At 41.9% G+C, this 13677-nt stretch overlaps 2 protein-coding genes across 2 annotated transcripts; both read left to right on the top strand.

Annotated features, from left to right (window-relative positions):
* The first annotated feature begins 5243 nt into the window (after positions 1-5243).
* LOC132974539 (betaine--homocysteine S-methyltransferase 1-like) lies at positions 5244-8134 on the top strand. The gene is made up of 8 exons (XM_061038647.1): positions 5244-5402; positions 5807-5939; positions 6049-6161; positions 6250-6441; positions 6564-6711; positions 7153-7335; positions 7434-7662; positions 7764-8134. The coding sequence occupies exons 1-8, from the start codon at positions 5385-5387 to the stop codon at positions 7951-7953; spliced, it is 1206 nt and encodes a 401-aa protein (XP_060894630.1). The 5' UTR covers positions 5244-5384; the 3' UTR covers positions 7954-8134.
* A 337-nt stretch (positions 8135-8471) lies between these two features.
* LOC132974540 (betaine--homocysteine S-methyltransferase 1-like) lies at positions 8472-12641 on the top strand. The gene is made up of 8 exons (XM_061038648.1): positions 8472-8620; positions 9669-9801; positions 9954-10066; positions 10267-10458; positions 10570-10717; positions 11119-11301; positions 11827-12055; positions 12181-12641. Exons 1-8 carry the CDS (start codon positions 8603-8605, stop codon positions 12356-12358), a joined length of 1194 nt encoding a protein of 397 aa, XP_060894631.1. The 5' UTR covers positions 8472-8602; the 3' UTR covers positions 12359-12641.
* The last annotated feature ends 1036 nt before the right edge of the window (positions 12642-13677 follow it).

Consider the following 13677-nt stretch of genomic DNA (forward strand, 5'->3'; position numbering starts at 1 on the left):
TCTATCTCTCACTATCTCTCTCTCCCCCCCCCCCCCCCCTCTCTCCCTTTTGTGTTCTCACTCGCTCAATGTCTCTTTCCCTATTTATCTTTTTGTGGTATAAAAATCCACAAAGAATGGACGGTTTCAACAGAGTGTCTTCTTCAGCTTGAGCTGTGATTGGACCAGAGGAAGGGGTGGAGGCACAGACAGAGAGTCCCTTTGGTATATCACGAGAGGAATGCAGAGTCAGGCGACACAGACAACAGGAGTATTAAGTAATAATCTGCATTGATACTAAATTGCAATGTAGCTTACAAAGCAAAACATTACCTCTTTTCGAGGAGAATAATTTGTTGGATTAATTAATTTTTCTTTTGCCACCTGGTCATAGAGTTTTTGACAAGTCCAACATACATTATCATCTGTAAGGAGTCAATAATTAACCACAACTTTTTACAGTGTCAGCCCAGGTCATTTACTTTTCCTATTCCAGCTCTAGTGCAGTGTTTAGAGACCTACTCCCTCCCCAATCAACCAGTCCCCGCTCTTGTCCTTTCACCCTCTTCCTTAGCCTTTGGTCCCTTTGCAACTGCATAGCGGGCCTCATTTCCAGCCTTAGCCTGCGAGAACTAGTTGTAGCAGCAAAGAGAAAATGTCACTCAGTACAGCTGTTGGTCAACGCCTGATACTCCAACTGGAATAGCTGAAATTACTCAGAAGAAATGGGATATGGTGGAAATATTGCATGTAAATAGACTCTATATAACTGAATCTGTTTTGTAACCTCACAAGTGCTTGTGTAATAACTTTTATGTGGTGCTTCTATGATACTAAATCTTGTGTCAAAAAGAAGGAGAACCCTGGAAGAAGAAAAAACAGCTTGTAATGAATTATTTATCATTCAAAGCATCTTTGGTCCTTTCATTGGGCATGTTGAGCAGGTAACTTTTGTGCATTAAGAGTTATTTTCACAGTTGTGGTTCAGTGCTCTCTTGGAATTTGAGGTGTTGTCCAGTGAGAAGATCTGCTGCTTGTCTCAGCACTTCACTGACACTTATATGGACACAGAAATACACACGTACAAACAAGTCGACAAATGTTACACTAAAAACACATGCACAACACATATAGACATATATATAGCCTATATATCCTTTGTGCCAAAGGAAAGGAGTTAAGGAGGTTTCATTCCAAGTGAGCTACTGCACCGAGTAGTAAACAAACCACTCCTCTTAGTTTACGTTATCAGCCTGAGCAAAGAAAGGACTTTTTCTTTCTTATGAATGACTGGCTTGTACGGATGTAGCTAATATATTTGTAGATTGAGGAACAATGCCTTGAGCAAACTATTACATTTTTTTTTAATTTGTTTGTGTAACCCTTTTTTCTTGGTTAATAACCTTTTCCGGTTTTGCAATATTCCTTCCAAAAGCGGTCTCCTTTATTCAACTATAATCGACACCAACACAGTACAGCATAACGTTTCACTCAGGGATAACACCGGCTCCAGTGTGCTAAAGATGCACAAGACACGCCACACTGTCACACCCATACCTGGCTGTCTCTCCTTAAACTATGACAGGTAGAAGATATTAAAGGTAGTCAGTAGAAATGTTTGTTGCAGCTGTCATTGGCTGGGGGAAGCACACCAGCTCCAAAAAAAAACATCCCATATCAACTGAACAAAGCAAAACATCAAAATCTAGGTAGAGGACATAGTTTCCACACATATGGAGGCCCATAAGTGATGACTGAGCAGCATTACCTTTTTAAAAGTCTTTATTTCATTTAGGAAAACGTTACTGACTCTATCTTTTAGTAGCAGGTTGGACTTATTCAAACGTAGTGGGATATTGTGGATATATCTTTGAATTGTGTCAACCATCTTAGGGTAATTCTTCTTTTGGGTCTGTGAAGCTGATATGGTGAAACATCCAAATTGTAGCAGATCCATGTTTGGATAGGAGCCAACCATATGGTGTCAACAACTGTTTGACAAAGAGTCTACATCTGTTACGTATACAAATCAGTGTCATGTCATCTTTATTGTTTTATAGTGATGTACCCAAATGGAAAGGAATTTGTGGGCTGTGCCTTCTAGCAGAATATAAGCAACACTGTGTGATGAAGACTTTGCCATTCTACCATTCAGCCACTTTGCCAATGATTGTCAATGATTGCAAGCGATTGTGAGATCTTGGTCAGCATGGGTCAGCGATGGTCCGCACTTTTTTTTTCCCAAGATGATCCACAGTCTGTTTCACTGTTTCATCATTGTTCATCTACTACAGAAACAACCCCCACCTAACAGTGTGTGTGTGTGTGTGTGTGTGTGAGGGGGTGTGTGTGGGTGTCTGCTACATGTAAAATGATGAGTGGTTATGCATTAGTGTTGACAGATGAACCTGTGTACAGTAGATCTGTGTGCATGTGGGTGGTTGCCCATCGTTGTGAGCCTGTGTCTAGTTAAGGGGAAATGGTAATTGCATTGAGTGACATTGTATATGCAAAATGTAAAAACATCAATGTAGACTTTTCTAACTAGAGTCTAGAGCCTTCTTGGTGGAAGCAGCTATTAGGAGTTGTTACCAAAAAGCCATTATGTGCTTGCTGTGGAGGCAATTTAACAATACAGTGGTGGACACCAGTGGAAAAGAAAGCTTAGGACTGACTATCATGACTTTTCTGAGTTGGTAAGCCAAGGGGTCTCTTGAAGCCGCAGGTATATGTGGATTCCTTAGGAGGGCTTTGGCTTCAGTTTTTCATGGAAAACAAAATACCAAGCTGTATGAGGAGTTCAGGGAAGCTATGAAGAAGAACTTTTAGTTGGCAGGCCTTGGCTGATGCTGTTCTAATCTAGGTCAGAGTGCGTGTTGACCAGGACGAGGGATATCCTCAAATGGTGTAAGTAACACTTTGAAGGATTCTTGAACCCAACCATCATAGTCCTCTGATGAGGAGGCAGAGCTTTAGATTCAGGGGAAGCCTCCCCCATATCATTGGTAGAGGTTGCTGAGGTAAAAAGGAAAAGATTCACCCTGAGATGCTGAAGGCTCCTGGACATTGTTGGACTGTCTTGGCTGACACACCTCGTCAGTGAGGTCACATTGAGGTCTGGGGCAGTATCTGTGGGTTTGCAGACTCAAGAAATGGTTTAAAAAAAAGGAAGACAGGAGGATGTGCTCCAATTATTCTCAGGGTATCGAAATACTGAATGTTTACCGGTTGTCGAACCTGCAATACAGGAGGAACAGATTATATCCTGGCCTTGTAACAGTCGCAACTTGGGGTGTAACTGGAGTCTGTAACTGGACAACCGTGTTTACCAGGAGTACTTAAGGGGAATACTGCAGGAGCATACCAGGGAAGTTCCCATTAACTATCTGTTCCTTTTATGAGCAAGGTGAGGGCTGTGTCCGTATAGCTTCACAAAAAGTCAAACATGTCCCTGGTGGATGTTGTCTTCTGTCATGGTTATCGATCGTTTTTTTTTTTTTTTTCATGGGCAGCATCCTAAGGTGCAGCCAGGGGATGAAGAGTGTTTGGTTTGGGGAACTCAGAATTACATTCACTGCCCAGTGTGAAGCATTCAGTAACAGAGTCAGTACCTCCAAGTCCCAGGCCATGTCGCTGGACTGGAAAACAGTGGATTACGAAATCTTTGTTGTGAGTAAATTACTGCCTCAAGCAATGGAGTTGAAACTTTTGGTGTTTGGTTGACCCATGAAGGTGAAATGTATCACAAGAAAGAAAGACATTTGTGGAGAGTCTTGCTCTAGTGTTGATGTTACTTCTGAGCCGTTGTTGAGAAGAAGGAGCTGATCCGTAAAGGCACAGCTCTTTGATTCTCTGGCTGATCTAAAGTTCAACTCTCTCCCACGGCCTTGAGCACATTGTGAGTTTATACGACTGGCCTACCGTAGGGAGAGTTGACTGAGAAATGGACAGCAAACTGGACTTTTGAACACTTTTATATAAGGCAGAGAGAAACAGGAACAGTGGGGAAAGGGAGCTGTGCAACTCCAATACAAGCTCAAGAAATCCAATGGTGGACTGCAGACAGAGGGGTTTTTCTGAACTTTGACTCTGTTGATAAACACCTGATGGAGGCCTATGAAACATTCCCCCTGGAACTGGATAAACCCAGAGCTGACAGAACTACAAGCCACCACTCTACTGAAGGTCAATATCCCTGTATCTTTGAGTGTGTGTGTGTGTGTGTGTGTGTGTGTGTGTGTGTGTGTGTGTGTGTGTGTGTGTGTGTGTGTGTGTGTGTATGTATGGGTTTGTTTGTACATCATTTGATACGTGTCTGTGTGCAGCACACAGAGAAAAAAGGGAGAGAAATGAAGACTGTGTGCAAGACATGAATAAAAGCAGTGACCAGCATACAGCGGTTTCATAACTAGCAGGTCACTACTTCTTCAACAACAGCTATTTTCTTCATCAAGTAACTGTTTATTTCTTTCTTTATATAATATGGTCCAAAAAAAAAAAAAAAACATCCAAAAAGTTTGAATGTTGTTTAAGAGCTAAACTTATATCAGCTTAATTTTCTATAGAATACGACAAGTAAAACAAGAGGTTCTCACAATGAAGACACAATAATATAAATAATGTAAAAAAAAAAACGTCAATACATTTTTACCAGATAATGAATACTACCGGAATGATCTCTGCTGATTGAGTTTATGTCAGCTTGTTTCACTGGATACATGTCTGAGCCTAATGTCTGCTCTAAGTCATAGCTTCTTTGTGCAGACTGACCAGAGACTAGCAAAAACAAGAGGGTTTTTTTCCCCTTGTTATGTGATCTTCAGATATGGGATTGGATCCACATTAGTCCACATAATATAGTAGCTTTGATCAAGCTCCACACATTACATTAGTGTTGTGTCTCAGGACTAACAGTTTGAACAGAGTGTATGACACAACCTTTTCTCTTCAGGCCTTTTCAGTTAACTCAAACTTGGAAGGCACATGAGTTTGAATAATTGTGTGTGTTACGCAACAAAGATGTTCTGGTCTGTTTAACTCATCCTGGTACCTTCTTTTATGAGGTGCACTCTAATTTGCTCCACAAACAAAGAACAGCTGGTTTGGGAATAAGTGAATGTTTAACTTAGATAGACTGAATATAATGATAGATACAAATATTTATCAGAAGATTTCTCTTGCCCCCAATCGTTCCAGAAGTGACTATCATAACCATGCCATCCCTATTGATCTGTGTTGCACAATGTGCAGACAAACATGTGGCAATTACAAATTGGCACAGACATGAAATCCTCCCATATTCACCCAGCAGTATAAATGCTGGTGAGGAACAATTTTCTGCACTCTTCGGGCTAAAAGAGGGGTTCGCTGTTACCAAGTGCTGCAACTGAAACTGGGAAAAAGAGATGGCACCTGGAAAAAAGGTAAAAAAAAAAAAATACCTCTCTGCAGATACAGACTAGCCTGATGTGTAGGGCTTTAAGAATATCTACTGAAGTTCAGAGTTGTCATATGTGCTGTTGGACTGTGGTGTTGTAAAAAACAATGAGTTTGTGCAGGTTTTATGTAAGTGCCTTTTATCTTTGCACCTTTGCACCTCAATTGCCGCATCCATCATGTTGTCACATAAAGAATAATGTCATATTCAATGCACACATTGCCATTACTCAACACTACAGTATACTACATGTACTGTAAACTTTATTTGGAAGACTTTTCACGTCAATTAAGTTGAGTCAAGTTGCCCTGTTTTTTTTAGATTTATTAGATGATCCATCAAGCATATTATAAACCTCTCATAGAAGATGGTCATATGCTGCTCCCACAGGGGATCCTTGAGCGTCTGAATGCTGGGGAGGTGGTGATCGGCGATGGAGGCTTTGTGTTTGCCCTGGAGAAGAGGGGTTATGTAAAGGCCGGGCCATGGACTCCAGAGTCTGCGGTCACACACCCTGAGGCTGGTAAGACAGGCAGACAGCAAACACATATATTGTATCCAAAAGTACATTAAGTTCATGTTGAGTCCACAAACTCAAAAGTAACATGTCTTCCCTTCCTTGTTTCTGTCAGTGCGTCAGCTGCACAGAGAGTTCCTGAGAGCAGGTGCTAACGTCATGCAGACCTTCACGTTCTACGCCAGTGATGACAAACTGGAGAACAGGGGTCAGAACCTGAAACTCAGTGTGAGTGCCCAACTAACGCACTTCAAACCCAACATACACAAGTTTCTGAAGATCTTCGATAAATCCATACCCGTCTTCATTTGTTCAGGGGGTTCAAATCAACGAGGCGGCCTGTGACCTGGCAAGAGAAGTAGCAAACGAAGGGGAGGCTCTGGTAGCAGGTGGAGTGTGTCAGACTCCATCCTACCTGAGCTGCAAGAGCGAGACGGAGGTGAAGGCCATCTTTAAGAAGCAGCTGGATGTTTTCATGAAGAAGAATGTGGACTTCCTGATCGCTGAGGTGGATTCACGTTGTATTTCATTTTGTGAAGTCATATTAATTCCACATTAATCCAACATATGATTTGTGGAGCATATACGTGCCAAGTGGTGAGAGGGTTGTGCCTTTTTTTTTCTCTTCAGTACTTTGAGCATGTGGAGGAGGCGGAGTGGGCCGTAAAGGTGATGAAGACCAGCGGAAAGCCAGTGGCTGCTTGCATGTGCATCGGACCAGACGGAGACATGCACGGTATCTCACCTGGAGAGTGCGCTGTCCGGCTGGTGAAGGCTGGTACGTATTTAACAAACGGCAGCCACCAGTGTAAAGAAATTAAACCAATGTGGCTGTGCCAGAAAAGAAAAAAAAATCACTTGAGGCTGGCTTTAACAAACAAAGGAAACCCTGTAAGGGCCAATGTTAAAACTGCCCATCTGAAATAAACATGTTTACAGTTTCACATAAAACAGTTGTGGTGCCAACCTCATTTCTTTATGTCTAAGTTATTTTTCTTTAGCTCAATATGGGAGGTGAGTTTATTTTTAACCAATCTGTTTTGTTCCAAAGTTACGTGATGGTAGCATTTCCAAAATGTCCTCTTCAGCATCCAATGTGTGACGTCACTGAAACTACATACATTTTATAAAGAGTCTATTGTATTTTTATCTGCTTTACCTAAAGATTTGCGGTTTACTTTTTTTGCTTCATCAATAACTGTATCGCTCTGTTTTGCAGGTGCCCAGATCGTGGGAGTCAACTGCCACTTCGACCCCATGACCTGCGTGAAAGCTGTCAAGATGATGAAGGAGGGAGTGGAGAAGGCCGGGTTGAAGGCTCACTACATGGTGCAGCCATTGGCTTTCCACACACCTGACTGCAGCTGTCAGGGATTCATCGATCTGCCAGAATTCCCTTTTGGTAATGTGTTTCACATGAATATTGAAATGAAATAGTGACAGACGCGCAAAGGGCTGTTGCTCACATGTTGTGTCAATTTCTTTTTCTTATGCTCTCAGCCCTGGAGCCCAGGATCCTGACCCGCTGGGACATGCACAAGTACGCCAGGGAGGCGTACAAGTGTGGCATACGCTTCATTGGGGGATGCTGTGGATTTGAGCCTTATCACATCAGGGCTGTGGCAGAGGAGCTGGCACCAGAGAGAGGGATAATGCCCCCTGCATCCGAAAAACATGGCATGTGGGGTGCTGGTCTGGAGATGCACACAAAGCCCTGGGTCAGAGCCAGGTAAAGAATCCTAAATATGAAAAAAAAAAAAAAAAAAAAAGGCAAAGATAAATGTTGCACTTTCTTTCTTTGTGTTACCTGTCTTTTTTTTCCCCTCCTAGGTCCCGTCGTGAGTATTGGGAGAATCTCTCGCCTGCATCCGGACGTCCCAAATGCCCCTCCCTGTCCACACCAGAGGGCTGGGGTGTAACCAAGGGCCACTCTGATCTCATGCAGCACAAAGAGGCCACCAGCTCCCAGGAAATGAAGCACGTGCTCGAGATGCAGAAGAAGGCCAAGCCCAGTGCGTGAGTGAGTCGGAGCAAGAAAAGCTAAGGCACCCATCCCTTCAGTCGGCCAACTAAAGAAGGGATCCGGGGGAAGACTTTCCCAGTTCAGTTTGGAGATTTAAAGCACTTGTAACAGCGATGCTCCGGTGGTGGAGTATTACTATGTAAACCCCAAAAACAATAAACCTCAGTTTGTTACTGAATTTGATGAGTATGTGTTGTCAATGTTCTGCAACAACCACAAACCATTCAAAGGGAATTTTGTGTCTTTACTAATGGATAAATGTAATCAAACATTCACTTATGCATTGATTCAGAAGTTATTTATTCCTTTTTAGTTCCACTATCAAGTTTAGGAATCTGTCTATTCAAGGTCCAAAAAAAAAAAAGTAACCCATAAACAAACAGGAAGAGGGTCAAACTCACCGACAACCATAATTAATCTGGATCCAACCAGTGGCAAAAACTCACAATACTCTCATTCAGTGAGAGAGGGGAGGTGAGGAAGGAAACATTGCAGTTGTATAACTCGCTTCTTGCCAATCAGCACGTCCCTTCCTCAGACCCCTCCCCTACTTCAGATGAGATTTATAGTGGCCCTCTGCTCCACTCTAATGTTGCTTCAGCTTCTCAAAGTCTAAGCAGTCAGGGGTCCACACAGCTGCAGGATTATGGCACCAGGAAAGAAGGTATGTGTGGAGTTTTGTGAAAAGAAGCGGTGTGCTATCTGGACTTTGCTGTGAAATATATCCTCCAATTATTATAACTTGTAGTTTTGTAGAATGCCGAGGTTTAAAGTGGCAGGATGCTACGTTTTTTAAGATGCATCAGCTCCAAACTCTATGAGCTCATTGGAATATAAAAGTAATTAAGTGTAACAGGTGAAGCAAATTTACAAACAGTTTTTCTTATCATCCACACAGTTCCTAACCATGCAAAAAGATGTGGCTTTTTTGGCCCAGGTTTTGAGATATTTGAGGCTGGGATAGATATTAAGTATGAGGAAAAAAAGAATTAGAATGTATGTTTTGCATATTTCATTATGAAATACTTAAAAAAATAAGGAGTCAAAATATGAAAACTATTAGGTTTGCATCGTAAGGAAACAAGCTTCACGTTTCAATTTGTATTTTTGTATTGTTTTAACACAAAGTTTTTCATTTGAAATACTGATTATTTTTGCATCGAGACCTCCTCTTAAATCCGACTCTCGGTGGAGAAACCGTGAGAGGAGGTTCATGCCAGGTGGAGATTTTCTCACACTCAAAAAGTCTGTCAATAAAAAGCAACATTATAAATATCCAGTTCTAGCGCAGATAGATGAGACCTGTCACAGTAATTTGTACTTGAAGATTGAATTTGGATACATTCATTTTGCAGACGAAGCCTTAATTATGATTTAGAAATAGTAAAATAGAGATGTTTAAGACTGGGATAAGTTAAATGCTTAGATAAAGTTAAACGTTACTCTTTGACCAGCAGGCGTTTTAAAATCAAGGGGTGCAGGTCAATAAGTCATTCTGAGCATTGCAGCTGTTCTCAGACATGTGTTGCTGTCTTGATGACTCTGGGTCAATGGGAGAGAGAGGGTTGGGGGGTTGGGGGGGTTGGGGTGTGGCACTGGACTTGGGAAGTCACAATGCACGAGGTGTAGATACAAATTTGAACTCGTTTCTTCATTCTTCTGTCTCCTAAGTCTTCTAATAATATTGCGCTTGTATTGATGCATTATCACAGGGAGTCTTGGAGCGTCTTGACGCTGGAGAGGTTGTGATTGGTGATGGAGGCTTCGTGTTTGCCCTGGAGAAGAGAGGCTACGTGAAGGCCGGGCCCTGGACCCCCGAAGCTGCCTCAGAGCACCCTGAAGCAGGTAAGATCAAGCTGTGCGACTACTCGTATTTTACTAGCAAAAATGCCTTCTGCGTTATCCTCTGCGTGGTGATTCTTGCAGCACACCTTGTTGTTGTAGTGTTGCAGAGGGATTTCCTTGTATGTTTACTTACGTTATGTGTTTTTTTTCAGTGCGTCAGCTGCACAGAGAGTTCCTGAGGGCTGGGTCTAATGTCATGCAGACCTTCACCTTCTATGCCAGTGATGACAAACTGGAGAACAGGGGCAACAAGCTCACCTTCACTGTGAGTAGCAGTGCAAAGAAAAGAGACGTGCAATTCCCCCATCAATGCGTTTTAAGCACAACGATATCATTAAATAAGCGATGTTCTTAGGAGTATCCAATAAACTGGAAGTCATATTTCTCCTGATATACTCTCACTTGTTCAACAGGTTTGCGAGATTTGTTTTTCACGTTTTATTTTTTTTTGTCTTTATTCTGCAGGGAGCTCAGATCAATGAGGCCGCCTGCGACTTGGCCCGTGAGGTTGCCAATGAAGGCGACGCTCTGGTAGCAGGTGGAGTGTGTCAGACTCCTTCCTACCTGAGCTGCAAGAGCGAGACGGAGGTGAAGGCCATCTTTAAGAAGCAGCTGGATGTGTTCATCAGGAAAGACGTGGACTTCCTGATTGCTGAGGTAGAGATTGAAAACTCAAATTTAACAACAGAGGCCACTGAGTTCATTCCTTTTTTTTTTTTTTTTTCTCGTGTATGTTTGACTGAAGTGTTTTTCATCTGTGTCTTGCAGTACTTTGAGCATGTTGAAGAGGCCGTGTGGGCTGTGGAGGCACTGAAGGAGACAGGGAAGCCTGTGGCCGCCTGTCTGTGCATTGGACCAGATGGAGACATGCACGGTGTCTCTCCTGGAGACTGTGCGGTCAGACTTGTCAAAGCTGGTGGGTTCAGTGTTCTCTGATAAAGCCATGACCATAGCTTTTATCAGTGTAACCATACCTTCAACATTCTTTTAGAATATGAAAATTAAATGTAAGATTTACCTTGAATATTTTTTGAACATCTTGTCCTGACACAACCTCTTTGTGACTAAGGTGACAAGGGTAGTATTTACAACCAGTAGACATGAGATAAGACACATCAGCTGTCTGACTCTAATGAAGTAGGTTCATAAGTGGGACTTTCCAAACGTTTGTCCAATAATTAGTTCTGCTGAGTCACTCAAATGTTGTCTATACAAGGTAATCAGTCAATTCAACTAACCCAACTGAAAACCACAGCTTGTGCTCTTTCGGTGCTTATCTGTAACAGTCAGCTCACACCAATGCATGCTCTCCTGTAGGTGCCCAGATCGTGGGAGTCAACTGTCACTTCGACCCCCTGACCTGCGTGAAAGCTGTCAAGATGATGAAGGAGGGAGTGGAGGCAGCCGGGCTGAAGGCTCACTACATGGTGCAGCCATTGGCTTTCCACACACCCGACTGCAGCTGTCAGGGATTCATCGATCTGCCAGAATTCCCCTTCGGTAATCATATACTGTGTTGTATTTAAACATCAAACATTGAAACATGCAGCCCAAAGTGCTTCACATACAGAACACACATGTAGAAAATAAGAAGAAAATAATTGACAATAGTAGATACAATTTGGAGTAAAAGTTAAAAGAGTACAAACAATGAAATAATAATAATAATAATGCATTTTATTTATAAGCGCTTTTAAAAACTCAAAGACACTTTACAATGGTTAAAACATAAAGAATAGCACAGAAGGACAGACTACCGGACATCGCAGTATTACAAACAAATCATAAAGATAACAACAATAAGTTCTAATAAATGTTAGAAATTAACAAATTAAAATCATTAAGAAAAGTTGAATAAGAGAAGATAAACACTAGGGATAAAGCTTTGCAACAACAAAAGAGAGAGAGAGATTCAAATTTGACTTTTTGTTAGATAATCGCTCCAAGTCCAAACTACAAAATACACTTTTTCACCAAAACAAATCGAGGCACAGTTTAGCATATTAAGAATGAATCTTCCTTCAGGTCTGGAGCCCAGGATCCTGACCCGCTGGGACATGCACAAGTACGCCAGGGAGGCCTTCGATGCTGGCATCCGCTTCATTGGGGGCTGCTGTGGGTTTGAGCCTTATCACATCAGGGCTGTGGCAGAGGAGCTGGCAACAGAGAGAGGCTGCGTCCCTGCTGCATCAGAGAAACACGGAAACTGGGGTGCTGGTCTGGAGATGCACACCAAGCCCTGGGTCAGAGCCAGGTCAGAAGCAACTTTTGATTTGTCAATGAACACCAAAAATACACACCGAACTTAGTTATACAAACAACTGTCTTTAGCATCAGCATGTCGTAATATATGTTTTCTGGTCTTTTTGTCTCTTGCAGAGCCCGCCGTGACTACTGGGAAACCCTGAAGCCAGCCTCTGGTCGTCCCCTGTGTCCCTCCCTTTCTCAACCTGATGGCTGGGGTGTCACCAAGGGCCACACTGATCTTTTGCAACAGAAAGAGGCCACCTCTCAGGACCAACTCAAGCAGCTGTTCGACAGAACAAAGAGCCAGTGAGCCAGTCTGTCTCCTTCAGACTGAGTCAAACAGCCATTCTGTGCAGCTGCTGATGCTACACAGAGGCGTGCACTGTCTGTATACTGAGCTGCACCTAACAAACATCATGTTAGAGGCTAAATCTTCACTTGAGACTGCATCTGTTCTGTGCATGTGTTGATGGTTAAACTGTAGTTTATGAGAAGCCAGTCATGTTTCAAGTGAAGAGTCGGCCCATCTTTAGGTCGAGACCTTTTTACTTTCCATGGACCAGTTTATTTAATAAAATAAATCAAATAAAATGTGATCATTTGATTGTTTTTCTTGTGTGGATGGGTGTCTGGATGGTGTTGTGGAGGTTAAAGGTGTTTTCTATCTCTGCGCTATAATTTTCTCTGTGGAGAAAAGATTACCATTGGGCCATGTACGCTGTAAAAAATATTTTCAGGAGAAACTTCTACAATAAGCAAATATAATAAAGACTTGAAAATTTTGAAATAGAGCATCAATGCAATGAGCTACAGCCTGACCTTAAATGACCAATCCTTTATAATTGAGCTCTGCAGCTGGTATTATTGTGAACAGCATATTTGGACTGCATGAATAACATGCAACTGGCTCTCACAATCTCCAAAACATAATATCATATATGCCATTAGGATGAAATTCCATTGTTGTTCAAGGTTTGGAGATTTTATTTTATGAAAGGCTGTTTTTATATATTTTATACTTTACTTTATGTTTTATTTCAGACCCGTAGGTCCATATGGAAAGGGATGATACACCCTTTAATCCAGCAGATGGCGCTGTTCAGATACTATGACCAATATTCTTGACATTGGCTACAAAGATCCTTACAAGTGAAGATGCTCCACCAGCTAGCCGTTACTAAAACAAGCTACGACTACGTAAACAGTTTCTTTTGGTGTTTTATTAATTGACTCCACTTAACAACCCACAATACATGCTCTTAATCTTTCTCTGTTCATAGTTTTGTGCCCTCTATTAAAGGGGCACTACACTGATATTATAAAAATACGCTTCTTTTGCAAATGTGTTTATTGGGGCAATAACGAATTAAACATTGGCCTATAAATAGTAATGTTCCCCTCATTCTGATTTAGTTGCGTATTATTTTGTTGGCTCATTCATTGTCTATACGGAAAATCCATCAATTTATTTTAAAGATGCAATATGTGTGTATGTGTTTAATGCAGCATCGAGAGTTTCGTGCAAAGAGGTGGATATAAATTTTATTTTGGTGACACATCTTCATCACAAAAGATCTCTGTTGGTTCCTCGTCTTTGGATTGGACAAGTCTTGACCACATGACCAGGAT

This window comes from Labrus mixtus, chromosome 5, assembly GCF_963584025.1.
Source record: "Labrus mixtus chromosome 5, fLabMix1.1, whole genome shotgun sequence".
NCBI classification, from domain to species: Eukaryota; Metazoa; Chordata; class Actinopteri; order Labriformes; family Labridae; genus Labrus; species Labrus mixtus.

What these genes read in the sequence shown, in the direction of transcription:
- LOC132974539 (XM_061038647.1), top strand. An exon ending in GTCAGAACCTGAAACTCAGT is followed by an intron (nt 6,162 to 6,249) that starts GTGAGTGCCCAA and finishes TCATTTGTTCAG; the next exon opens with GGGGTTCAAATCAACGAGGC. An exon ending in TCTGCCAGAATTCCCTTTTG is followed by an intron (nt 7,336 to 7,433) that starts GTAATGTGTTTC and finishes TTATGCTCTCAG; the next exon opens with CCCTGGAGCCCAGGATCCTG.
- LOC132974540 (XM_061038648.1), top strand. An exon ending in CTCAGAGCACCCTGAAGCAG is followed by an intron (nt 9,802 to 9,953) that starts GTAAGATCAAGC and finishes GTTTTTTTTCAG; the next exon opens with TGCGTCAGCTGCACAGAGAG. An exon ending in AAGCCCTGGGTCAGAGCCAG is followed by an intron (nt 12,056 to 12,180) that starts GTCAGAAGCAAC and finishes TGTCTCTTGCAG; the next exon opens with AGCCCGCCGTGACTACTGGG.